Source organism: Rhodnius prolixus, unplaced genomic scaffold, assembly GCF_049639745.1.
Source record: "Rhodnius prolixus isolate KJV_2025 unplaced genomic scaffold, Rpr scaffold_11, whole genome shotgun sequence".
Lineage (NCBI taxonomy): Eukaryota > Metazoa > Arthropoda > Insecta > Hemiptera > Reduviidae > Rhodnius > Rhodnius prolixus.
This window is the reverse complement of record NW_027411625.1, coordinates 6,790,205-6,816,726: the sequence shown is the minus strand read 5'-3', so window position 1 is coordinate 6,816,726 and position 26,522 is coordinate 6,790,205. Positions and strand designations below refer to the sequence as shown.

General features: G+C 30.7%; 1 protein-coding gene across 3 annotated transcripts in view; it reads left to right on the top strand.

The window, feature by feature from the left end:
- The window catches only part of LOC141459311 (uncharacterized), a 53,690-nt gene extending 27,934 nt beyond the window's left edge, over positions 1-25,756 (top strand). For all 3 annotated transcript variants that reach the window (XM_074138229.1, XM_074138227.1, XM_074138228.1), the window contains one exon: positions 540-25,756. In XM_074138229.1, coding sequence (XP_073994330.1) covers positions 540-828 — 289 coding nt within the window. In that variant the 3' untranslated portion in view covers positions 829-25,756. The remainder of the gene's footprint in view (positions 1-539) is intronic.
- Positions 25,757-26,522: the final 766 nt, after the last annotated feature.

Sequence of the window (26,522 nt, the reverse complement as noted above, 5' to 3'; positions counted from 1 at the left end):
AAAGTGCGGCTTCGCAGATTCTATTTATTTCTGTTTTTGTTATTATTTTACTTTTAAATAATTTGCTCACAAACCCCTACAGTAAACATTCTCCTTTTTACCATATTTATCATTTGTACAAGAAACATTTTCCCGATAGTTTCATTTAAAGGGTCCTAGTACAGTTTTACTTCGAGTATAATATTAATAAGAATAGTATTTGTTTAAAAACTTCAGAATTTAATAAAAATCTTATTTGAAATCTGGAAAATCATTTATAGGAAATGTTTACTGGATAATTTTTTCAGTTACTTTTTTGCGATTTTCTAGAAAACTGATCATTTTCTTTTGAAATCGGCCTGTCATTTTAGTTTGATTTCACGGCGTTTTAGTTGAGTTGGGATACGGGGCATCACGCTTTCTACCAAATTATCGTCTTCTACTGCCACCAACTATTATTGTAATAAAACATCTGATATCTACGTTGAATAAAATTGGTTAGAATCTTACTTAAATCGTGTGAGTAGTTCATATCACCTTTTTATTTGTCTTGTTAACAGAGTCCGAGAGTTCTGGCATGAACCACCTTCTGTTGAGGTTATCACCAAATTGCAGCGTAAAGAATTGTCATTGTTCAAGGCAGCGGAAATGCTCAATGTGACTGTAACCACACTTGCAAATTATCTAGCAGCTTTAAACAAAGAGGACATAGACGACGTCGTTGAAGATGATTCAGATTCAGTGGATCGTGCTCAACACGCACTCAGTAATAATCCTGACATCACGATCGTCAAAAAAGAAAAACCGGATGACCCGCCTTCTTCTTCATCACTCAACGGAAATAAGTAGCAACGCAATCGGTCCGCTGATTACGGGCCTGACCTTCTCCCTGCTCCTTTGCAGCATACGAAAAGGAAGGTCATTTTGAGACGTTTTTATTAAATTATACATATGAATATGTGTGTGAATATATTTGTATGTATATGTTTATTTATTTTTTAATTTCGGTTATAGTGGTAATATCGAGGGGAAACTAGAAGTGACCTACTGCTTTCTGAGTCCATCCATGTATCGATGCATCTATTTTTAAGTAGATTGAGTGCAAGCATAGTCGGTTGCTCCTAGTAAGTAAGTTGTTCTTTAGCTGTTTGCTTTCGACTATTCATTGATGTGCTTCCTGACTACATTCTACTTATATAAGTTTCCATTTTTGTTTGTCCGTCCATTATTTACATTTTTATTGAGATTTTTTTTCTCGTTACATTCTGAGCATTTTAAACTAGTGCGTTCTGCCCCTCTTCTAGAACTACGTAAGTATTTCGTTCCATCATGACGGTATTAAAGATACGACAGATTTTTGATGAAACTTTTAATTACCTTAACTTTGGTTAGTTATCTTCGTTTTAAAGAGGATTCAATTCTGTCATAAAATAACATTTTTGAGGTCCTGTGGGTGGCTTTGTCTTATTTTTTTTTAAATCATTGTTCAAATTTAAGGTTGCTTTTTAGACATCTTTAAGATGCCTTGTTAATTATATCACAGATCTGTTGACAATGTACCGGTTTCATACGTTCCTCTGACTTCAGGATGCCCCTTCCTTTCACCAACAATATGATATTGATTATTATACTTTAGCAAGGCATTTTCTTTGCTTCCCATGATTTTCACCAATCTTCAGAGTCATGAAGACTAAGACAAACGTAAAACAGTCAGTTTGGGTTGTGACAGAAGCTTTATGTTTAGGTGAATGTACATGAAAGTCCATTGTCCACCCAATATGTACCTGATACACCAAATCTCCGAAGATGAATGAAAATGTGCAAGTGGGTCAGAATTAAAGAAAACAAAGTTCGCTGTTGATAAAATAAGCGATATTATACAGCAACTATTGAACTAAATTTTTGACAATTTCTTTTGTTTCTTTCAAACTACGTATTAAATATATTCCAACAGTGTTACAGAGTTGCACAAAGAAAACTGTACAAACAGTAGAGTGTACTTACGTACATATTCTGCACATGCTTAAAGATAGGTGAGCGGCCCTAAATGCTTACTACAAAGAAATGGCAGAATTCTCCCCCCTAACTAAGGGACTAAGCGCAACATAGTTGTGTTATGTAACATTTTTGTTTCATTAATGAAGTTGCATTATGTTCATGATTGTGTTCATGAAAATTCTCAAAGAAAGCGGGGCTTGATTTTAAGCGGAACTTATCAAGAAAGCTGTAAATTTAGTTTTCTTTTTTTCATTGTTTTCCTCAACAGAAATTCATTTGCTTAAAAATATCTACTGGTCACATAATTCACTTGCATTTAGTTGACTTATATACCTGATCGTTAACGTGGTACTCAGTCAACTGGCAGGTTGCACCAAGTGAATCTTTACATGGAACGACTCATAAAACAGTTTTTCATTTTGTCAAATGTCCTATAAAAAATATCTCAGTTCAACCGCTTTTTGGTTCGTTATGTTACCTTTTACTGTTTGCATTGCTTTTCTACGATTTTAATTGATTCTCTATTTTTATTTTTTTATTTAATTTAAAAGACGGTTTTTACTTCAGATATAAACAAAATGGAATAAGGTTTGTCAATTTTTTTACAATATGAATACAAATATGCACCCCTTGTTACTTTTGGTATACTTATATTTTTTCTCCATCTGTTATTGGATTTAATCTTATGTACAGATTTTCGCATGTGCTTTCGAGAAATTTTATATTTTTTCTTCATTTTCACTCTATTTTATATTAAATAATTTATTTTTATTATTTATAAATCAATGTAAAAAAACCTATTTGCTTATGGGGTTTTTCCAATCGTAACGTAGATTGAAACTACTATAGAATCTAAGATTATTATTTATTGTAAATTAAAATCCTTGAAGAGATGTACTTGTTTCTTGAGGACATAATGCTATTTTCAGGTATTAGTTAAGATTTTTATTAATCCAATGATATAATACTTACCCTCGTAGGAGCACCCTTTCTTAACTTTTTTTTTTTGCTTGCTTTAAATATATTGAGTTTTCTCTTAAACGTTTTAATTTGAAATATTAATTTTGTCATCGCTTAAAAAAAATTGCTTTAGGTTCAGAATTTATTCCTTGTTAGCGTTTGATTTCAGCTTTAATACACTCGTCTTATTTACTCATAAAGAGTTGAATAAAAAGATACACGTTCTTGAAGTGTGCCTTTTAAAGATTTAGGTGCAATTTATGACACCTCCACATGTAATAACCCCTCTCCTCTCTCGCAACTTTCTCTCACTCTCACTCACCCTCTCTCCCTCCCGCCTTTAAGATGTTAAGAGTAAACCCCACGAGGGCCTTAATGTATACTTTTTATCCCTAGTCTATGGTTCTGCAATTTTTTAATAACTTTACTCAAACTTTGTTACCATGTTTTGATCTTTATATTTTGGTCGTCTTCCTCATCTCACTCATTTCATAGACTTTTTGAGGTATTCCTTTTTTCTGTTCTGGAAACAATTTTTAGTTTTGTTCTAATTATGCTGTGCTTGTAAGGTCTCACTCATATTAAGATAGCCCTTAAGCGTCTTATTTTTATTTTCTGCAGTAGTTTTTGTTGTCATTTTTATCCAGGGCCTAAGTCTAGAAAACTTAAAAGAAATCCTTTATTAAATGCGAATAATGTATTACCTCTCAATCTATTCTTTTATCAAAATCTTTATCACTTAAAATGCCCGTTTGGAATGAACTTTCAGTTTTTTAAAGGAGGCGTGCAAATGCACAATCTATTCCAAATTTCTGAAAAACAAATTGTTAGCTTAAACTCCACAATTTTAAGTCATTATTTCCAAAGTATGGAAAACCCCAAAATGCAAATTTAATAAAAAGATGGTGTAATTAATTATTGGTTGCTTGGTCGTTGCTAAATTTGACTTTAACTCTAACCAACTTCTAAAGTATGGTTAGACGTGGAAAAAATGTATAAAAAAAATAAGTTTCTGTTCTAAATGAAAACTTAATTTATTAAAAATTGTCGGGGAAATTTTATGCCTCTTTATCAGGAACTGTCAAGGTTGGGACAAGAAATTAAATGACTACCTCTCATTCTTAACAGTTCCTCATTAGGGATAGCAAGGGTATACGAAATGTCCCATAAGTAATATTTATCATGTAGAATGTCTTTGTCTATCTTAGCAGGTCAACACTGACACAAGTCAGTTCTTGACATGTATGATATAATTTTTTTTTTCATAAGTGTAAAACTGACACTTTGAAGCCTCTCTACATGATAGACAGAGACTGATTTTTCCCTACCTTTGCCACAGCTTGCAGGGACCCTTCTTTCTTCTCTTTTAGTCGTCTCTGCTAAAGGCAAGCGCCGCAATCTATAATTTTTCAGAAATAAAACGGATACAAATAAAATTTCTGATGTAAATAGAAACTTGTTTTTTTTTTTTTTTTTTTTTTTTTCAGCCTTTGTCAACCATTTGTGTACTTTATAATAGAAGTTTTGATAAGTAACCCGAACTTGCAATCGTCACACTATGTAGTGGAATTTTTTTTATAACAGTAAAAATTAATAGTAATTTTGTTCTATCGAGTATATTGTTACTTTGGAATTTAATTACTTTTAAATTTTGAAAGCACAAATAATTTATTAAACTTAGGGTGCATTTATTTGAAATAGATTTCTTTTTTTACAAAAATATTTATATACAATTTGACACGTTGAAAAGCCTTGTAAAATAGTTGATATTTATTTTGTATTGTAATTGAAATGAGCATATTGTATATTATACCAATTTCAAACTATGTCAGAATTGCAGTTTTTCAAAATGGGCATTATATCTTTATTATAATTTTTATTTTTGTTTAAATTGTAAAAGTTAACTGAATTATGTTTTTAACCAGTTTTTGTAATTGTAAACAATGTGATTATGTTTAAATGGTGGTGTTTTTGTATTCACTTATCTAGGAACTATTTTCTCATGAGTAGGGTCTTAGATAAATTAAGTTCCTTTTTTTATAAATTAAAAATGAGTAATAACATAATTTTGTAACAACGTTTCGAAGCCCAAATGGAACTGATGGGGGTTTATTTATGCTCCAGTTATATTCTCCTGAACAGTTGGTTCCATTTATGCACTTAGTTTTATTGAAACAAGTTTTTTCTCTTCTTTTTTAACTATTTATTGTTTTTAAGTTTTCACTATTAAATGTAAGCAAAAAATGACAATTATTTAAGTAATTATAACTAGTCACACACGTCAAAACTATCAACGGATCTGCATGATTATTTGGCTTAACGCAATGCGGTGTACTACACCAATTTTCTCTTTATTTTATTTCTTTTAGGATTTCTGCTGATAGGTAATAAGTGTAGAATAAAAAACGTTTCATTCACCTAATTGTTGCAATATGTGTTTTTCTTGTTTAATTCTTGGGCTTTCAGAGAATGAGGGAATTTAAGCAGTTTTCTTTTGTATTTGATTCTGGTGCTCTGACAATTTACTAAGGTAGCTATTTAAAATTATGAATTACTAGGTACTGTTAAAAGTCTTCGAGCTCTGACCAAATTCTAGCCTGCGAGTTTTGATTAAAAAAAAAATCGATATTTCTATCTACCTGTCTTTCTTGCCATTTTTGTCGAAACTAGTTTAAACACACTAAATTATCCCTTAGTAAATACTCCATTCTATACACATTGAACGTTGAGGCTCTAGTGTAGATCTTTAGTTTTTTTTTTATACCACGTATTCTAAATTTAGGTTAGTTAAATTTAGATAAGTAATTTGTTAAATTGTTTATTATTTTGGTACATTTGTTGGTATTTTTTCTTCTTAAGAGCCACAGTCTTATAAATACGCCAGCTTTTGCAAGAACTCACAAGTGTTAAACGCATAGAATGAGGTTTGTGTGTGTGTGTGTGTGTGTGTGTGTGTGTGAGTGAGTGAGTGAGTGAGAGAGAGCGAGAGAGAGAGAGAGAGAGAGAGAGAAAATAAGAGTGAGAGTGTGCATGAGAGAGAAAAGGACTTAAATATTTATTATTACAGCACAAGGCAAAATTATCCAGCGGCGAGGCTAAAAGATACCAGACCCTTGATTTGTATGATAGAGAAAGAAAACTAGAACGTACATCTTGGCGATAGAAAAAGTTACCCAACATTCTTGCCCAACAAAGAAATATGGCGAACACAAACGCAGGAGCTGGCAGGTACTGAAGGGACTTTTCTCTTAATTTTTGTGTGGTGGGTACGAATTTTCAAGAAGTTAAGACCATTCCATTGGTCCTTTAAAACACTGCAAATTCGTTCTTCCATGCTCTTGATTGACTCATTAGTTTTTAATTGGAGGCTAGATAGCACCACTGATTCAATATGAGTTTAACTAGTTTTTATTCCACTTTGCACGTTATCATTTCCAATAGTGTAACAAGCATTCTCCTTACATTCTCGGGACCAAAATTTTCTTTAGGTACATAGGTACATCCTCTAGCCTAGTCCTCTCATTGTTTGTATTGTTATAACTCCGGTGTTTTTTTTTTGTTTTTTTCAAAAATGGCAGAATTGATTGTGTAGATTATGGTACGTTCTGTGGTTTGGAGTGTAAAACACTAAAATTTATCACTAGTTGTATTTTCTTATATTTTTAGAGTAGTTTAAAATCATAATTGAAGTTTTTAAAACAATTTCTTCCAATCAAGTTTTCCAATTAAAAAATTCAATAGGCGGTCACATTTCGAAGACTTTCTCATATTACATGACAATTTGGCTTATGAAAGGCCTGGAATAAACTCATGAATTTAAATTTAATTTTTATTGATTCACTTTTCAAAAATGAATAAAAAGTAATAAAATAATGTAAAATCATTTAGATTATTTTTATTTTTAGTTAAGTTTAAAACATATTAAATTTTTGCAGTTATGAGTTGAAATGGAACAAATTTTGTGAGATTTGGTCAGCAAATCAATGAAATTGAACACCTTATATCGAACGTTTACAGTTTATATCGTGTTTATTTACAGTGCACTTTCCTATTAGTATTTAATTTTTTCCCCCTCTGTTAACTGTTATACTATTTCTAAGTGATCTGCCTAGTTTTATCAACTGATCTTTATCCTGTCATATTACACCCATTTTAAAAGCATACCTGATATTTGGTTATGCGATAGATTGCCTGATAAGTTAAATTATTGTTCAGTGTATATTCGTTTTGGCTATTATAACCTTAACAGGACTGAAAATAATTTCGTTCTAATGATTAAAATGAATAAATAAATGCAATTTTATCCAAAAGTTAGGTTGCTTACATGACTTTTTTTTAGTGGTATCTTTGTAAAAAGAAAGAGAACGATGCTCTCATTTATGTATATAAATTTTAAATTTTGTGCCTAAAGAACAAAAGCGTGAATTGGAGACATTTTTTTTTTCAAATACAGTATTGAACCTTGTCTTTTAAATTAACTACGGATTTGGCAGTATCGCGTTATAATGATCTTTCTAAAAAGAGATTTACTTCTAAATAAATATGCCTTAGAAATAGTAAAGTACTATTTTGTTGACTTTTAAATTTTTTTACTCTATTAATTTAATACTATCTTAACTGTTTACTTGTAGACACTATCTGCTTTTTTTTTCTTTTTTTTAATTTTGTGGGTTCAAATTTTACAAAACCGAAAATTAGCGAAATGAAGCGGAAGTCTAATAACCAAGTGGCAACTTGGGTTTCGCCAACCTCCTTTTACCATTCTGATACTGGTGGTCTGTCCTCTTTTCTTTGCCTTCTATTATAATATGTTATGAAAAGTAACTGATTTAGGACTTAAGTATTCTCTTACATTCCCTACTAATTGGGATATTATTATCTCGACGTTCTCCCTGCGTCTTCTCAAAACACCACTTTCTTCCTGCAAGCGTAATCAATTTATTCAGAAATTAATTGCCTATAGCGACCTTACTGAATTCATTATTGTTTTGTGGAGACGAAATCATCTTTTCTAGTTTTGACTGGACACAAAATTAGGTTTCGGCCCGATTTTTTAGAAAGAGCATGTTTCTTGTGTTTGTAAATATATACATAACACCAGCTTCAGGTATTCCAACCTGTACTGTGCAAGAGTTAAAAAGGAAAATTGCATTTATTCCCAGAGCGTAACTTAGTTGCAAACATTTTTTTTTTTTTCAAAAACACGAAGTGATTTTTTTTTTGTTTATTCAGGAATTGTCATTTGTATGATATTAAGTTTAATATTATGATTTGTTTTTAACTAGTTTTGGTTTTTTAACTTGTATTTATAATGTGAACTTGGTGATCGATTTAGTCAGTTTGATTCCTCTCACTAATTGCTTGTTTGGGGAAGTATCTGTATCTCCCTACTGACTTCAATTATTGTAAGATTCTCCTGCATTTCAAAAAAAAAAAAACAAAACAAACATAACATAATTATTTAATTAAAAAAAAAAAAAATTTCGTCATTATTGAAGTATTAATAAGTTTTATAGACTCGCACTTACAGTTTATTTTAGTTTTAAAATGATCAGAATTAAACCAAATATTGGTTTGATGTATTTAGGCTGAAAATAATAATATTAGAAGTGCAGTCAGAACTCCAGGGTAAAAGACCCCAATATCAATCAGGATTATTTCTAGATTGTTACAAAATTTTGTCTGCATAAAAACCAATCTGATTTATAATCAAAATTACTAATGACCGCTCAACGCTATTCTCATATCCACTTAAGTGTTCTGGTACCTTGGATTAAGGTTGATCCTTAGGGAGTATAAGTAATGCACAACGTACCCAGAAATATTCTTTGGTTTTTCAGTCTACATTTTTCTCGTTTAGTCTGGATTTCTGTACCCCCACAATAATACAATACAATTAATGATTTAAATAATACAATTAAAGGCTCCCTCATTAAAGAGTTGAGCGCCTTTCAGCTAATGCTTAAGTATCCAAGCACTGCCGAAAGTAACAACTGATCTAATTAACTTGCTACACTTTTGCAACTTTTTTCCTCAGCAAACTAGAGCTCAAAATTATGCCTAAGCTGAAAGTTAGCCTCTTCTTCCTGCAGCTGTTCTTCATTTCCTCTTTTTTGTCTCTAATGTCACAGGGTCTCGAGGCAATTCAAAAAATGATCAGTTTTTTGACTTAAATTCCGAGTCATCCAACTTTCGTGAGATCCCATTCATATTTAAATAGCACTGATAAAGTTTTGGTAGATTGTTAATAGGTAATTAGCACCATATTCTGAACATTCAGAAATATACTCAAATTCTTTCTGGGGTACCTGCATGTATGTAATAATCCTTCTATGGATGATTTTTTGATTTAAGGCTTCAGTTCGCTGGAGGCTTTTCTTGGAAGCTTGTTCTCATTTGGAGATATCTTGGTTCTCTTGCCAATTTCCTAGGAATAGTGAAATTCTGTCTAATCGGTTTGGTCTATTTTTAATTAATTGACCATTTCAGCCAAATGATTGCTGGCCCTGAAGAATGAATTCATCATTTCTTTCTGCGAGTCCTTTTTATTGCCATGCATTAATATAAATTGTAATAAACAAAACCAGTACAAACAGTATGCGTCTATTTAAATTCTCCAATGTTCTGCAAAGTTTTCATGCATGAAAACTTTTTGTAACAATTTATTATGATTTTACTTGAATGTTCCTTTTTCCTGTGCTCTCTTATTATTTTATCTTTTATTGTCATTATTTTTTAAGTTTGTGACATTGATAAAAATTAGCACACTTTTCTTGATAAGCTTTCAATATTTTTTTGTTTGTTTTTATTTTTTAAAGGAAACTTTTCTTAGAATAAACTGGAGCATATGATTTTTCAATAGAAATAGATGTGTCCAAACTAAAATAGTATAATGTCCGAGAGAAAGAACAAATTACGAGTTTAGAAAGTATTTAGAGCTTGTTTTAAACATTCAAAAATAACGTTCTAGGACTGACATCTGAGTAGCTATTATTGATAATATGCACTTACCACTGTAATTAGATTTTTTTTTTTTCAGTGAATCCTATTGTAAAAATAATGATATAAATAAAAATATGGTATATGTAACATAATAGTAATTATTAATAATAAAATAAATAATAAACGCTAGTATTTAAAAACAAAAACAAAAAAATGGCATGTGCCACCACTTTATATGATAAGGGATATAAAAATAGAGAGTAACTATTCGCAAAAAATTGTTTTTTAGTTATTGTCCTACAGTGGGAAATGTAAGGAATGTATTCTCTGTTGGTTTTAATCGGAATGCAGTTGACAGAAAAATCACAACAATTCGTTGGCAGTATTTTCATGATTATTGTAATTTAAAAGAGAAAACAAAGTCCACTTTAAGCTTGAATTTAAACCACTGGTTGTTATTATAAGTTGGAAATGCTTTGATCAATTTCAGTTTCTCCACTCAACTCATTTTTAGGCTGAACTAAAAAGTACCACTTCTCTAGCTTTATTCTGTGGTCGGACTGCCTTAAGATCGACCACAAGCTTAACCCTCTTTCGTGGATTATGATGTTCGCGAGACCAGTCGCTTAAATATCATTGCTTGGGAACTGTTGTCATGCTGAATCATCACTTAATAATCCAAGTAAGTGCTTTAATTGCGTTTCTGTATCAACATTACGCTTCTAAATGCAGTTTTTGACGATCAACCCTTATAGAACTGCCGTACCAGATAGTTTCAATATACTTACTCATTCTGTACAGGAGTATGTTCCACTATTTTCGAGATAATACATTTACCGACCGTCTTGGAAGTAGACTTCTGAGGAAAGGCTGCTGGACTAAAGTCTATCCTAGCTTTGCCTTTATGTTTCTGTCTTCTGATTGAAGACAAGACTTTTATAAATAAAATGATATTTTCTTCCACTGTAGCTCTGTCCAAATGAGTAAATTCAAGTCGTGTTGATTGATACTGAATGAGAGGCTATTGGTAGGTCTCTTCTTTTTCTCTCGCGATCTTTGTTTTACGAGGCGTAAAGAAACACCTATTGCATCGCTCGCTCTCCCGTGCCATTCTCCGCAATCCAGGAACTGTTTCCATCTTTTGATTATTTCTCTCACTAAGATGAGGTCTATCTGTACCTCTCCTGCCCGTTTGATCTTTCTATTCTCACGATATGTCCACATCAGCTCAGCTGCTGAGAATCCGAAATTTACCGTGCAGTTTTTATTTTAAGATCTTTTGTAATAGCTGTTTCTCTCTTAGAAAGCGCTTTTCCTCAGAAAATGACAAAGACATTGATTTTTCATTCAAAGGTAATCGTAAACAAAGAGACAAAAGTCCATATAATGTTATGCATGTCTAACATAACAGTTCTCTGCTGGGTTGAATTCAGTTTTTAAAGATTTTATTGACTCTTTCCTATCCTCCCTAACCTCTTAAAGGTTTGTCGAAATAGTGCTATTTTTCGGCAATGATAAATGAAAAAACTAGATTTTTAGAAAATGTTATAAAGTGATTTCTCAAATACCCAAGTGTTCTGTTTTATTGTAATCATTGTTTTAATTTAACGTCTAAGACTACTATGGTGAGGTTTCTGCTGTGGTATATATGAGTTCAGCCTAAACGTTCTTTATTATAATTTAATGCGTTTTTATGTGCGCTTGTAAAAAATTTACTCAGTTTTACAATATTTTCTAGCCAGAATTATATACGATGGTTTATAGTCTGTGATTGTCCAGTGAATGAAATCCCCATTCTGAGATTTGTCTTTTTAATTCTTACTTATTTAAGATTGCTATAAAGTTGTTAAGCAGTCAAGTGGTAAAAAATAGTATTTAATTTAAAATTAATAAAAATTAAGTTCCTTTTTTATTTTTATTTAACAAAATATTATTTTTTAATTTAGTCTTTTTAATTTAATAAATGCGTTTCTTTGAGGCGTTAATTTTATTTTATTTTGTTTTTTGAAGTCATATTCAAATGTATTAAAAATTTGTCGTAGGAAATTTTTTAGAGTTTTCAGTACGCATAATTTGCAACAGATATTATTTCTAGTGTAAATCACTCACATGACTTTCTCTCACTGCAATTGTCAATGTTCTAACTTAAACATTTTCAATTCTTCGAATATTTACTGGAATCTAGTTAGTATACAAAGTTTAAAGAAACCCGTTGTGCTTTTGATTACAGATTCATAAAAAACTGACAATAACTTTCTGTAAAATCGCATTTCCAATCAACTGATATTCTTCTAAACTTAATTTTGGCGACAAATTTAATTCTTATAAATAAAATTGTTGGATGTTTTTCAACGTTACGCTTTTTCGTGCAGTTTTTGACGATCAAACCTTATACAACTGTTCACTGGACAGTTTAAATAATGCAGATATTAAAAATCTTAAAATTTCAAATCAAAGAGATTCTTGCTTAGTGTGCATAAACAAATAATATTTTTGGAATCATTTTCGAGAAAAATTGGAAAACAATTCTTTAAAAAACGGTTCACCAAATGGCTTTTCCATGTGATCAATTTTTGCAAACATTCTCTTTTCTTACTGTTAACGAAGAATCGGGAAATGAGGTATATACCTCTAAATACATAGTCTAAGTTTTAACAAATTTATTGCCTTCGAGTGAGTTGGTGGGCTCCCAAAACTGTTGGAGTTCAACATCATTGTGCAACCACCCTTGGAAAGACCACAAATGTTGGAAAATGTTGAACTGTCGAGGCCTATTTTTTAACTTAAAGGTCCTCAAAAGATTTATTTACAAAGAAAACTCGTTTTTAAAAAAATTGACACGATTGCAATTTCGCTTACCAGCAGCCGAAAGAGGAAGTTAAAAATGTTTACTTAGGAGGCAAAATTTAGCGACTTCAACTAATTTTGCTCATTTGATGTTTCTTGAATATGATTCATTAATTTATTCGAGATTGCTGCGAAGTAGGCAGTAAGGGATGGATTTTTCATAATTTGCTATCCCAAGTAATTCATTTGTGGAGCGCACAGGATAATTAATGGTTGATTTAAATTTGAACAAAATATTTGTTTCCAAATGACACATTCAAGCTGGGGTATGATAATTTGAAAAAAGCCTATCTCACTTGAAGAAATGTACTAATTGTATAGTGTGGAAATCCATCAAGGTAAACTGATCTTTGACATAATTTCGAATTTCAAAGTAAATAGGAATTTCTAATGGCAATGTCAAGAGGATAAAATATTCAAAGATGAATGTCTATTTCAACAATTTTTAACATATGTGCAATACATGACACTTAGCTGCAATATCCTTTTTTAATAGTTTTAAAGGTAATTAAATGAGCAACATTGGGAGAATTATAGCCAACTTTTCTTTAAAGAAATATTAGCATTCTAAGATAAAATGAAAGTGGTTACTAAATGACAATGATTAGAGGAAGTATATTTTGTTATTTTTTTTAATTTTATTTAAAAATCTTTATTATTGCTCTATTTTTCGGAAACTATGATTAAGGAGCTACGGGAAGAGTTGTTTATCAATTCTTCATTGCATAACGTTAACTCTCCTCTTCATAATGCCAACTCTCCAACATTAACATTAGATTAGGTTCCGTGGGGAGTTAGCAACAGTAAGCTAATGCCACACCGCGACCCAGACGTTGTGGCAATTATTGTTTTACAACACTTCACCTGTCATGTCACTTTGATCAAGGTCAGGAGTCCGAAGAGAGTCTCCTGGGAAAAGATTGAAGGCATGAGTTTTTATTTTTATTCTCTGAAGAGCCCAGGTATTAGATTTTTACCCCTTAAGAAGCTTTTGAATAGTAACCGTAACTTCGAGCAAGAATAAAGATTTTTTAAAAACTTGGCCTTAGCAGAAAAGATGAAAGTTACAAAATGAAAATGGTAGGAGCAGATTTGGAGAGAATTTAAAACAAAATTTGGTGTGATCCACTCACTTACTACTTTTTCTGTTACTGCATTTTTTTTTTTTTTTTTCAAGTTTTAGTGGCGAGTTTTCTTTGAACTTCGAGTTTTTAATCAATATCAGTTTTTTTTTGCATTGGCTTTCTCCATACAACCGTCAACTTCGTAAATATTGAACTTGGATATAAAGTGCTGACTTTAAAGTTCCTCATAAATCTTTTATTAGAGTGAACCAACTTTATATTAAAATATTAGTTAACTTAGATACAAAGTTCGTTCACTCTAATAAAAAAAGACTTATGAAGGAAGAGTTGTCAGTTCTTTCAGTAAAAGTTCGATTCAATAAGAAGGCTCTTCGGTTGTTAGATTATGACCAAAATCCATTGTTATTGGATACCCAATTTTTACTTTTTGTGATATTCTGTTTTTGAGTTTTTCTATTCAAATACTGATTCTCTCACACATCTATGCAGACCTCTATCTTGTGTTCATCAAGAATACCACATTCGTATTTTCTGTGTAAACTCAAAATTCGAAAATCTGCCTTGATACAATAATTCCTCTGGTGGGAGGTAAGAAAAATATTAATATAATTAGGAGTCTTATTCAAATACCAGCATTGTTTTCTTCAAACTCAAAACAATATAATATTACTTTCACTTCAAATGGAAGGAAGCATTGTGATCGTGTCAAATTTTAGAAGTTGAGCTTTCAAGAAAATCCCTTGAACGAGAAAAAACAAGTGCAAACAGAGTAAAAAAAAAGTCGGAGGAAACTTTTCGTACTTCGTCAATTGCAAAACGTGAGATTCGGTACTAATCTGCCAATCGAAAGTGTGAGTTTCCTATTATTTTGAAATAGGTCTATGATGTTGAATTTACTGTTTTGGGCTTGTACTACTGATTTCTTTGGACAACCACACCCCTGTTCTACGAAGCCTGTGCCCTCTTCAAGTCTTAATACTTGAAGAAAATTTATCATAATACTACTGTAATAATTTTTGCAGTTTGAGAAAGTCGTATCAGTGTTCCACATCCCAATTTTTTAATTATTTATTTATTTTATTTTTAATCTTTTAGACACCATAATATTGTATTAATTTTTTGTTGCAAATAAATTTGTTGTACTGTCTATCCACTATCACTTATTTTTACAATCCAAACACTCTGTAACGTTTGAAAATTTTATTATTAATAATTAACTCATTCCTTCATCAACTGCATTCCTAGCATTTTCTTATAAGGTCAATATATCAAAAAAATGTTTTTAAAAAAATATAAGAAAAAGGCCGTTTTTTAGGATACAATTTAATATGACCAATTCACTAGTGCCTCTTTTCTCAGGTGCGAAGGCTTAATGTTAGGCCATTTACACAATAAAAGTCATGTACACTTGAGAAATTTGTTTTGTAAAATGGGCTTTTGTTTAATTTATAATAATAAATGATTATTATTACAAAATAATAATAATTAAAATATATACATATATACAAATATTCATAAACTTCCCAACAGTTCAGTTTCAACTACATATTTCTTTGTTTCAAGCATTTTTAATTAATTTTAATTAACTTTGTTAATTTGCAAAATACTAAATGATTTAAAAATTCATTTACACAAAAAATTTAATAGGTACTTCTACTTAATAATTAAAAAAAAAATAATTAGAATTTAATTTAAAACTTCCACGGTAGACCGTAGACCGTTTTCGCACAGATGTTTCATAAAAAACGAACAAAAGTCTAACTCATAAATTTCAAAAAATTGGCTATTTGGTCATCGAATTATTGGTAATAATAGATTCTGTTTGTACATTGATTTTACAGTATTATTATTTTAGGAGGTCTATATAAACATTCCGGAGTTATAGAAAAAATTTCATTGGAAAGATCAAGAAAAAATTTTCTAGTACATTAGTTAGAAAGATCTCCCTTGGATGGTTTACTACTATCTCGAATAAAATATGTGGACCTTTAGATTTCTGAATCAAAAATAGTTTTTGTTTTAAAGATTATGCTTCTTTTTTTTTTTTCTTAATTTGAAAAATTCCAGAAACACGTGTTACTATTCTATCTACACATCTTGGAGCTACGTTGCTGCTTTAACTGGATTGCCTAACTGTTCTTCCCACACCTTTCTAATCCTGGCCGTAATATCTCCATTTTTTCCTATTTTAATCTTCTATTACTCTAGTTTCTTCTTGATCTCTTGGAAGTATTAATAGTGGACGCCTGTAGCGGTGCCTTCATCCACAGAAAACAGTATTTGCCAGTTGTTGGGCTTTCGCCTTGTTTGGAGAATCTGAACACCCATAATTTTGTTTTAGTAAGGAAAAAATATTCAATAGATAAAAATTGGTGACAAACTCTGATACTCATTTATTTTATAATGGAACATTTCAACCTAAAGAGGATCTTCAGGCCACAGTGTTGCTAATTACACAAGCACTAATTATGTGTACAACCTTGTATAATTAGGTGCATTGTTATAATATTGGCTCTATAAGTTGGAAGGTTCAATTTTGAAGTGAATGGCTATTAGAGGATTTGTCAACAGTTTACACATACATAATTTGTATTCTGCTTTCTGACAATCGTCTACATGGTCTTTGACAACTAATCCTTGTCAATCTAATATTTAGCTCTTATGCTTCAGACGCTTTTGCCCATTTAACTTACCAAAAATTCTATCTTTCAAAAATCTTGAAAAAAAAAAACAAACAAACCTAAAGTGTGTGCTACTGGTAACCTAAGGGATATAATTTGAAATTTTTCATTTGAATTATATTTGAAAGCATCAGAACTGCTGTAAAACTCTTTTTCAGTAATAAACGTTGTGTTTCTTTTATAAAGTTGCTCTATAAAATAATTATGACCAATATAGCTCATCTTTTGAATATGAAATAATTTTAAAAAGAAAAAGGGGCCTACAAATTTTTGATTTTTTTTTTGTTCAAAAACCTTTCAATATTTTGTATTTTTTAATTTAAAACTACGTGTAGATTTAAACTGTTGATAATAAATCTAATGGAATATTTGAATTATTTCGCTGTTATAGTTTTTGCTTGAGATGTATTTATTTTATCTCAGATACTTGAAAAGTTCCTTTTGAAATGATTTTGCCTTACTCAAAGTTTGCCTTTAAGGTGCATATAATTCTTAAAAAAAGAAAAATAAAAAATAAAAAAAATAAAGTGAAGTTGCATGTTTTGTATGTAAAATTTAGTTTCTAAAATAAAAAAATACAAACTTTTTTGTTTTCGTTTTTATTTTTAATTATTTTTTTTTGTTTTAAATACTGATTCTGGATGTAAGGTACTGCTTGTGTTATATATTTGTGTCTTACTGTGCCTTCTTGCATTTGTTTTCAATTATATTTTGTTTTTATTTTGTAAAGATTATTTTGTTCAATTTTTAAAGTTATAAGATTACACAGTATATTAAAGTAATTTATCGCAATCATTGTAATATCTACACACACAGTCAGTTATCAGCTAGCGGAGTACCACAGTGACCTAATGGACCAAATAAATTGTTATTTTTATTGTGACAAAAGTGATCGGTGGGGGAATATGAGCATTACGTCGTGTATTTTTTGTGTGCCCTTCTGCCGGTTTCGGGCGTTCGAACGCTGGCCACGTTAACTGCTTGTTTTGACAACACAGACAAGTATATGTGTACTACAGCTAGAATGCATATTTAAGTACTTAATTTAAGGCTGTTTTCTAGACATAATGGGCGATCGCCATGAAATAGGTCGGTGATCAAAAAATGAAGCTATGTCTAGGACAAAATCTCTTGAAGATTCACCAAAAACTGAGGACTGAACCAACAATTTCCTTAAATGTTGAATTTATTTTTACTTTTTTTAAACGTTTTTTAAGGTGAGAGGTAAGTGAGATATTCGATTTAAAGTTTGCTCTATACTTTAACTTAGCTAAAGCACGGATTCTTCTTAAGAAAAATGCCTGCTTGTCCAACAAACTGGTTCTTTTCTTGTTTCATCTTGTCTGCCTTAATACAAGATAATACAATGCCTTGTATCTAGAATGCAGTGATCTTTCTCAGCCCAACTTTCGTTCCGCCTAGAGGAGATAATTTCTGTTAGTCTTTTGTAGGATCCTTGGAGTACCTCATCTCCTATAGGGCTCCTTCCGAACAAGAAAATGTTTAAACATAAAAGTTATTATTATTCAATGGCCTCATTGTCGGTTTTTCGCGAGATGCTACTAAAAATTTCATGATTGGAGGGTTTTCGCTAGGCACCTGCCTTTGCCAACCTGGATTTTCGTTACCTTCAATGTCTTGAGCCCCCAAGCACCCATCTTAGCCGTACGCTATTGTCTTTTTTGTTCTGCCATAAATCTCTGTTTCTTATCTTTGATTTGTGACATATTAGGTTTTTAAAACCTTTACAGTGGCCTGTCTGTTCATAAATGATGGACAGTTTTTCTGTCTGTTGTGCCTTTAATGCTAAACCGTTGGACACACCTTATGATGGCGAAGAAGATTTCAGCCTAAAAGACTGGCGGAACCTTCTAACATAAATGACGTCAGATCCCCATTATCACAGGTGCTGGAGGAATGCTTATAAACGACAGTTTCATTATTGTCTCCCATACGACGTAACTTGCGCAATGTTCTGAACCTCACTATTTTCTGGCCCACATTGGAGCAGACTACACTACAAGTATCTTATTTAAGAACACAGCGTCATGTTGAAGTATCCCGCTGATGCTGATATCTTATATTGTACATACGTTACTATGATAGTCTGAAATTTGATAAAAAAAATAAATAGATTAAAAAAAAAAAATAGCAGGTCAATTCAAGAATCCTACTTTGTTAAATTTCTTTTATGAGTAATCTAAAAAGTTACAAGAAGTATAATATATATAAAAATTATATATATGTATTATACTTATATACTTATATTCAAGTATTTGAAAATATTTATATGAATGTACTGTATTTATATAAAGTACAAAGAAGATAACATTAGTGCAGTTTTCTCTCGAAATTTATTTTTTACTGGAAGATTATTCTAAAGAAAATAAGAAAACTATGATTAAGTGGTATGAAATAATACTTTATATCAATCTGTGTTTTTGTTAAATCTGAGTGCTTCAGAGAATTGAAGCTATGCTATTTGTATTAGTTTTCATAATTTATTTATATTTTATGTGACACATTTTTCATATTTGTACATGATGGCCCAATCTAGTGGCTTCAGAAGTGCTACCTAGAGTACTTTCATTGGTAGAAAACCGTCAAAGTCAAGTTCCTTTGTTAAAGCTTGGGATGGTGTACATAAAAGAACTTACAAAATGGAAAATATTGATTAGACAATCAAAGGTGTTATAAAAAAAGTCTAACGGCTTCTTCGCTTCCTACTGTAGTTAACCCAGCCCTCCTCTATCCTTAACAAAAACTTACAGTTTTAAAAGTTAAGTATAAGGGTTGATTAAACGCCAAAAGGTACACAAATCAGCAGTTCCCAACATTTTATTAATACTTCATTGATATAATTTAAGTAATTTTACTGCATTAACTTTTCCTTCACATTTTTTAGAATTTATTAGATGTCACAGACCCTTATGCTGGCCATTTTCGTCTACAAAATATTTACTCAAGTAGCACACCATTTAACTTAGATTGACTGTAATATCTATTTATCTATAATAATCAAACTATTAATCACAGGTGAAAAAGAAAACGTTATAAAAAATATAAAAAAAATAAGAGGCTAAAAAATTCATAAACTTTTTTTACATCAATGATTTTATGCATTTATTTTTATTTTTAAATAAAAATCATTGGTTTAAGTTCATTCTTCGATTAAAGTAATTGTTATTTTATGTTGTAGTCAAACGTTTGTAATAATAAGTAATAAATAATCTGGCTTTATCGCAAATAATATAGTTTTCTTCAATTACATTCTCAATCTAGGTGTTCTTCCCACAATGTTATATATATGTAATATAAAATAAAGAAAATAAAGATATGCATATTTTTAGGACAGCTAATTATTCCAGTATTTTACCATAAGTAAAATTAGGGGGACTAAATTAAATTACAATTGAGAAATGAGTAAATATTGTTGAATAATCTACTTGTTATTAAATGTATGTTATTTGTGCTCACGAATATTTCGGTAAGACGAATTTAAGACTGAAATATTGTTTTGAATCCTCCGTGATTGAAATTTAAAAAGTGGCCGACTCTAACTTTGTTTTTTTCTACTTTAACATGCATGTATATGTGACTACTCAGAATAATTCATCACTCATTTTATCATAATTATAATAAAAAAATATTATGAATGAACTGGCCAGCATAAGGGTCTGTGACATCTAATAAATTCTAAAAAATGTGAAGGAAAAGTTAATGCAGTAAAATTACTTAAATTATATCAATGAAGTATTAATAAAATGTTGGGAACTGCTGATTTGTGTACCTTTTGGCGTTTAATCAACCCTTATACTTAACTTTTAAAACTGTAAGTTTTTGTTAAGGAGATTTTTGTACCTTTTGGATAGATTTTCCTTTTTGTCTATTTGCAAAGTTACGTCTGCTTTACAGATTTTTTAAAATTTGGAATAAGCTATTCTATCATTATAACCTGATAAGGTGTTAAATCGGAACCGTAACTACCACTGGAGAGATCTTTTTAAAGAATGATTATAGTTGCGGTCCCCAAACCATCCTCAATAACCATTTTTTTGAGAAAGCGTTTTGAATAAAATAGGAAGGTATTTGTACGTAAATAGCAAAATTAAACTGCGATTTCAGTACTTCCTTTTAAGAGGAGCAAGAAAAATAAACTGCGATTACAGTACTTCTCCCTAAAAGGCAAAGATTTTGAATCGAACGACAATTCATTGATGTAAATCGGTTCACTCATTGATAATTTTAACGATTGCAGTACTTCCTCTTAGTAGGTGTAAGAGCATGATGGCACTTCACAGCCACGTAGAGGAGCTTTAACCACTTATTTGAGCTAAATTTTATCAAAATCGGACTAAGCTTTGTAGAAATATTGGTAATAATAGTTTTAGAAAGGGCCTTATTTGGGTGGGGCGAACTCCCCTCCTTATGAGGCATAGCGTCGAGACTTTTAAAGTACAAATCAGTACAAAATTTCGATTCGAATGACACTTCATTCATGAAAATCGGTTCACGTGTCGATAATTTGAAACGATTGCTATACTTCCCCTTAACAAGTGTAAGAGCAGATCGTCGCTTTATTGTTAGGTAGGGGAGCCCTAACCCTATCATCCTACCAAATTTTATCAAAATCGGGCCAAGATTTACAGAGTAATTAGTAATAATAATTTTGGAGGGGGCCTTACATAAAGGGGGCTAACTCCTCTCCCATTCGATGTGCAGGGCCGAGACCCCCAAAAGGCACATCTACATAAAATTCCGAATCGAATGACACCTCATTCATGAAAATCGGTTCACGCGTTTAGGCGCTACGTTGTTTACAAAAAAGGTAACAAGAACAAGAACAACAACAACAACAACAACAACAAGAAGAAGAACAAGAACAAGAACATTTTTTGAAAAAGCCGTTTTTGCTCATTTTCGGCAACTTTTTTCTCGAAACCTATTAGATCTGGGTGGTTGCAAAAAAATTACAGTTATAAAGGAGGATTTGCCCTATATTATAAAGAAAATTTGGGAATTTTATCTTTTATAGAAAAATAGAAAAAAATTGTCAAAGTTGGGTGTTTTTCAACGTTACACTTTTTCGTGCAGTTTTTGATGGTCAACCCTTATACAACTGTCCTACCGGACAGTTTTAATATCCGAGTCTGTATAATTAAATCATCGTTCGAATCTACACTGGACTCGAGACCTTGAATTTTTACACCATAAATGAGTACGCTAGCAGCTAGGCTATTTTTTTTTTTAAGCAGTTATTTTAAATAGGCCATCATTTCTTTTGCAACACACCAGAAGCTGATTTAATTCTCAGTTGCAAGATTATACATATTTCTTTCAATGACTTATCTGTTTGATGGATTTTATTTAAAAAAAAAGTCAATTGTTGGTCTCCTGGTGGCACTTAATCCAAATATCAAATGAAAATTTCTGCGATATTTTTTTTAATTATACAACCCTCTCCCTCCCTCACATACACACAGACCAATTTGTAAATCACTTTTTCTTAATCAGACTTTGAGACAAAGCTTAAAATCGGAAATCAGCATTTGTAGTACTATCCTGTTACAAAAAAAAAAAAAAAAAAGGAAATTAAAAAATAAATAAAAAGTTCGTTTTTTTTCACACTAGATTTTTTGAAAAGTGCTGATCAACTTGGGGCCATCGTGTACATCAGTGTTTCTTTTGTTTTTGGTTGTATTTATATGTTTTTAATGTTTAATTTACTATCACTCTGAACTTCACAATATTCAGTATTAGTGGTAAAATAAATGGAAATAAACAAAATTAACAAAAAACTGGCGAGTTTTACTAATAATGCGGACTAAATAGTAACGGGTAATAAATATATATATATTTATATATATATATTAAAAAAAAAAAAAAATTAATAAATAAAATTTGGTTTGATTCTGGTAGAAAGAATAAAATTCATTATATAGATTCTATGGAGAAATAAAGTAAAAATTGTATATACAGCTAAAAGGCGAAAGGTGCTTCAACGTTATTTGCAAACCTATTTCTCGCTTTGTCTATATTACTTAAAAAAATCAATGCAAGAAAAATATACAATTAAAATACTCTGATAACTTAAGTTGTAAGCCTGGACCGTTTTTTTTCATTCTTTTTGTCTCAGGTCTCAAGAGAACCCATGGCCTGGCTGAACGACACCCGTATTAGCAATGATGAGCGGCTAGTTGACAATTCTTACAGTGTGAATTGTGCTGGCCTATAGTATTGTGGAAGATCACGACCATGTACGCATTGCGATCAGCCAAACTTTTCAAGCTAGTGGTGTACGAAATTGCATTTCTTATAAATGAAAAAAGGGCGTTTGAAGTGCGCATCAGCAAGTAATTTAAAAAGTAAAAAACGATTAAAAGATTTGGACTTACGGTCAAGAAACTCTTCTCTAACTGCCAATTTTAGCAACTAGAGAATTTTCACTGATTTTTGTTTTTTTGACACCCAGTTTACCCGCAAGCAATTGTAGTTTCGTCAGGGACTCTAAATCTCTGTTTAGTATCTATTAACTATCTGATCTGACGCATTACGCCTCCAGATCCTCTAGAGTGATCTATCTGTCAAAAAAGAGGCCACTTCTTCTGCTTGTAGTGCCTTTATCTGTATGATAAAAACATTTATCGAGAAAAGTCCTGAAATTTTTTAATTTAAAAAAAATGTATGTTATATAAAACAATTTTTGAAAAGTCCGTTTTTGCTTTTTTTTTGGCAACATTTTTCGCGAATTCCATTTGGTATGCGCAGTTATTGATAATAATAATTTTTGAATGAGGACTCGTCCTTCATTTTAAAGGAAATTTCGGAATTTATTATTTTTTTTAATAGAAAAAGCGGAAAAAATTGCCAAGAGTTGGGTGCTTTTTAATAGTATGTATTTTTATGCAGTTGTAAACGCTTAACCCAGCTGTCCTACTGGACAGTTTTAATACAAATATGTATTTGTATGCAGTAACGCGAATATGTTCGGATTAAAGGTAAAATGTACAAAGATTAATGTTAATTGGCGCACTTCAACACCTACAATCTCATCCATCATATACGCCATGCTGTGTGCATGTGCGTTGAGCTTACGTGAATTAAAAGGGAGAGTGAGAGAAAAAAAACGGTCTAAAAAATCAAAATAAAAAAGCCTTAATTATAAAAAAAAACAAGTAGTATGTAAAAAAATTATTTCACAAAAAAAAAAACAAAATCATGGTGTAGCCTGTAGAATCTTTAATTTTAATTGACTGATTAAACCCTTGCTATGGCCTAGACATTTTGTAAAAAAAAAAAAAAAAGCCTTAAAGTTAAAAATTAAAATTAACCGCATTTTAGGCAACAGTACCCTAAAAAAGCTGTGTATGCTGACAGCGTTTTATTATCATTATTATTATTTTTTTTTTCTTATTTTTTGAATTGTTACATTGTCGGCACCCTGTTCAGACTGTATATACTTCAAACAATACTTAAAATTTAAAAACATAATATTTTGTTTTTGTTGTATTTTTTGGGAATAACCAGAAGATAATATAAATAGCCAATTATAAGAGTAAACTGAAAAAAATATTAATTGGTATACAAGTATATAGTACAGTGTGAGTGTGTGTGTGTGTATTGGTATATATATAAATATACTGTATGTACATAGTTATTATATATTATGTGTACATACACGGAACAAACAAATGGAAAACATAAAAGATAAACAAAATTAGGTTTTTGAATAACCGTAAACTAGTATGTATTTTAATCTTTATATGTGTAATGTGTCTGAAGGAGAACAGATTATACGAAAATAAAAATATTTATTTTGTTTCCTAAAATATTATAGAAACTTTTAGGATTAGTATTGTGCAGTAATTGTTGTGCGACTTTAAGACTACTTACATACCAAAATGAAAGTAAAAAATTAAAAAAATAAATTTGTACTAAAAGAGATAGTATTATTATAATGTATTTAGCCAACATATCAATTTTTATTATTTAAACAAAAATAATAATAAACGAAAAAATGATGATTTAATTTTCCAAAAAAAAAAGTTTTATTGGTGAGCATGGTCTAAAGATAATATAACCTGGAACAAATATAATCTCTTACGGAGTACATTCAGTAATATAATTTAATGAACAATGTACAGATCTGGTTGCGAGACTTTGTGATCTCAATCAGCCTTTGTAAACATTCAAGAAACCATGATAAGGCAATTGAGTAATGTAATTTGTATATATTGCAGAGAGCTTGTTCATGGTGTCTCAACATATTCTCATATTTTTGAGATGGATAATACGACACAAAAAGAGGAGAGACTACGGAGAGGATGGGAATGTTAATCTACGCTCTGAACTCTTGTCATTTCGTAATCTTGGTGCTATAGTCTAGTTATATAATAATGCAATAAGATATAATTTTTGTTTTTCTTTTATCCTTCTTGAAAATTGTACTAAATTGAGGTAAAAAAAATAAAATATCACTGTTAAACCAAGAAAACAGATCGACATGACTAAGAAATTTTGTAAGTGGAAAGAAAACCGAGCAAAATAGTAAACATTGTTTATTCTATTCTAAATTGCCATTCTTAAGGAGGCCTGAGGCGAGCCTCCGGGTCTCTTAAAAAAGATCATCCCACTTGAATGGAAAACTGCATGTGCAGAAGGCTGCAATTATTCCCAGCTCTTGAATGTAATTCTATTTGTGTTACAAGCTCTTTGTAATTCTAAATACAATTTTTTCACCATTAGCTCTTTCATGGTGGATGTTCCGAAGTCACATAAACTGTTGCTGAACTAAAATTTTATAAAATTCACTGGGTGTACTGCAAAGTAGTAGAAGAAGAAATTTCTTTGTTATTGAATTAAAAAAAAAAATAAAGTACAGCTTGATTTCTGATGTTCCAATCGAGCACACTCGTTTCTCTTACTTTTTTTATATTGAAATAAGAAGAGGTATGTTACGAGTCGTCCTAAATCATGTAGGAAGCAAAGTTTAAAGAAGAATGAATCTAAAAAATGCCTCAATATTTTTTATTCTAAAAAAAAAATAAATAAAAAATTTAAAAAAATAAATATGATATCAACCAAAGATCTGTAATTTATTATTTCAGTAAAAGTATAATAATGTACGTTTCTTTTTTTGTATTTTTTTTTTTTTTTGTAACTTGTAACTATTATTTTGAAATATTTTATTATTTTGTTCTAAGTTTAAGAAAACTTTTTTTTGAAATGGCTAGATCCAAATAAAAATTAATTATTTTAGACTTATGTAAAGAGAAAAAAGAGAAATATAAACTAATTTGCCATTTTCCTAGTAATAACCAACAAACAACAGAACAATACCAGTATTAAAGTGGCTTGATGTGACAACGATTTTATGTGACAACGAATCACCGTACACTCCATATTAAAAACCGGGCTTGATTCTAAACTAAGGGTTCTAATAAATTTAGTTTTTGTTTCATACGCCCATTTGACAGTTAGGTAAAGGAGCCATGGATCCTTCTCACAATAATTAATTCTTACACATATTATGTAAACCTGCTTTATCAATTGAGCTTTTTCGTGTGAAAAAACTTACCATCTTTACAGTTTGCAAAATTGAATTTTGATAAATCGACATAACTTTTATTTATTTCTCGATTAGATGCATGAATTTTCCAAGTTTTCAAAACTCTTCCGAGTCCTAATGTGAGAAATTTATAGCTAAGAATCTTAGCTATCCGCCTTCGCGTATGATATCTGATAAGTAGTGGCGAAGTAAAGCCCGCCTGAAATAATAGGCATTATTATTAATAATTTTTGGTTTATTAGCTGCGTTAGGCGCGTACTTGAAGTTTGAATTTTTTTCAAAAACTTTTAAGATTCAACACTTATTTGTTTTGTTTTATTTAAGTTTTCATGTAAACAGAAAATCCTCTCGAAAGGTTGGTATATATAAAGAACCTTTTTCACTATTTTGACCTATCCTCACCATCAAGCCACTTTGATTGGTTACCAATAAAGATTTTAATGATAAATTTGAGCATTTTTT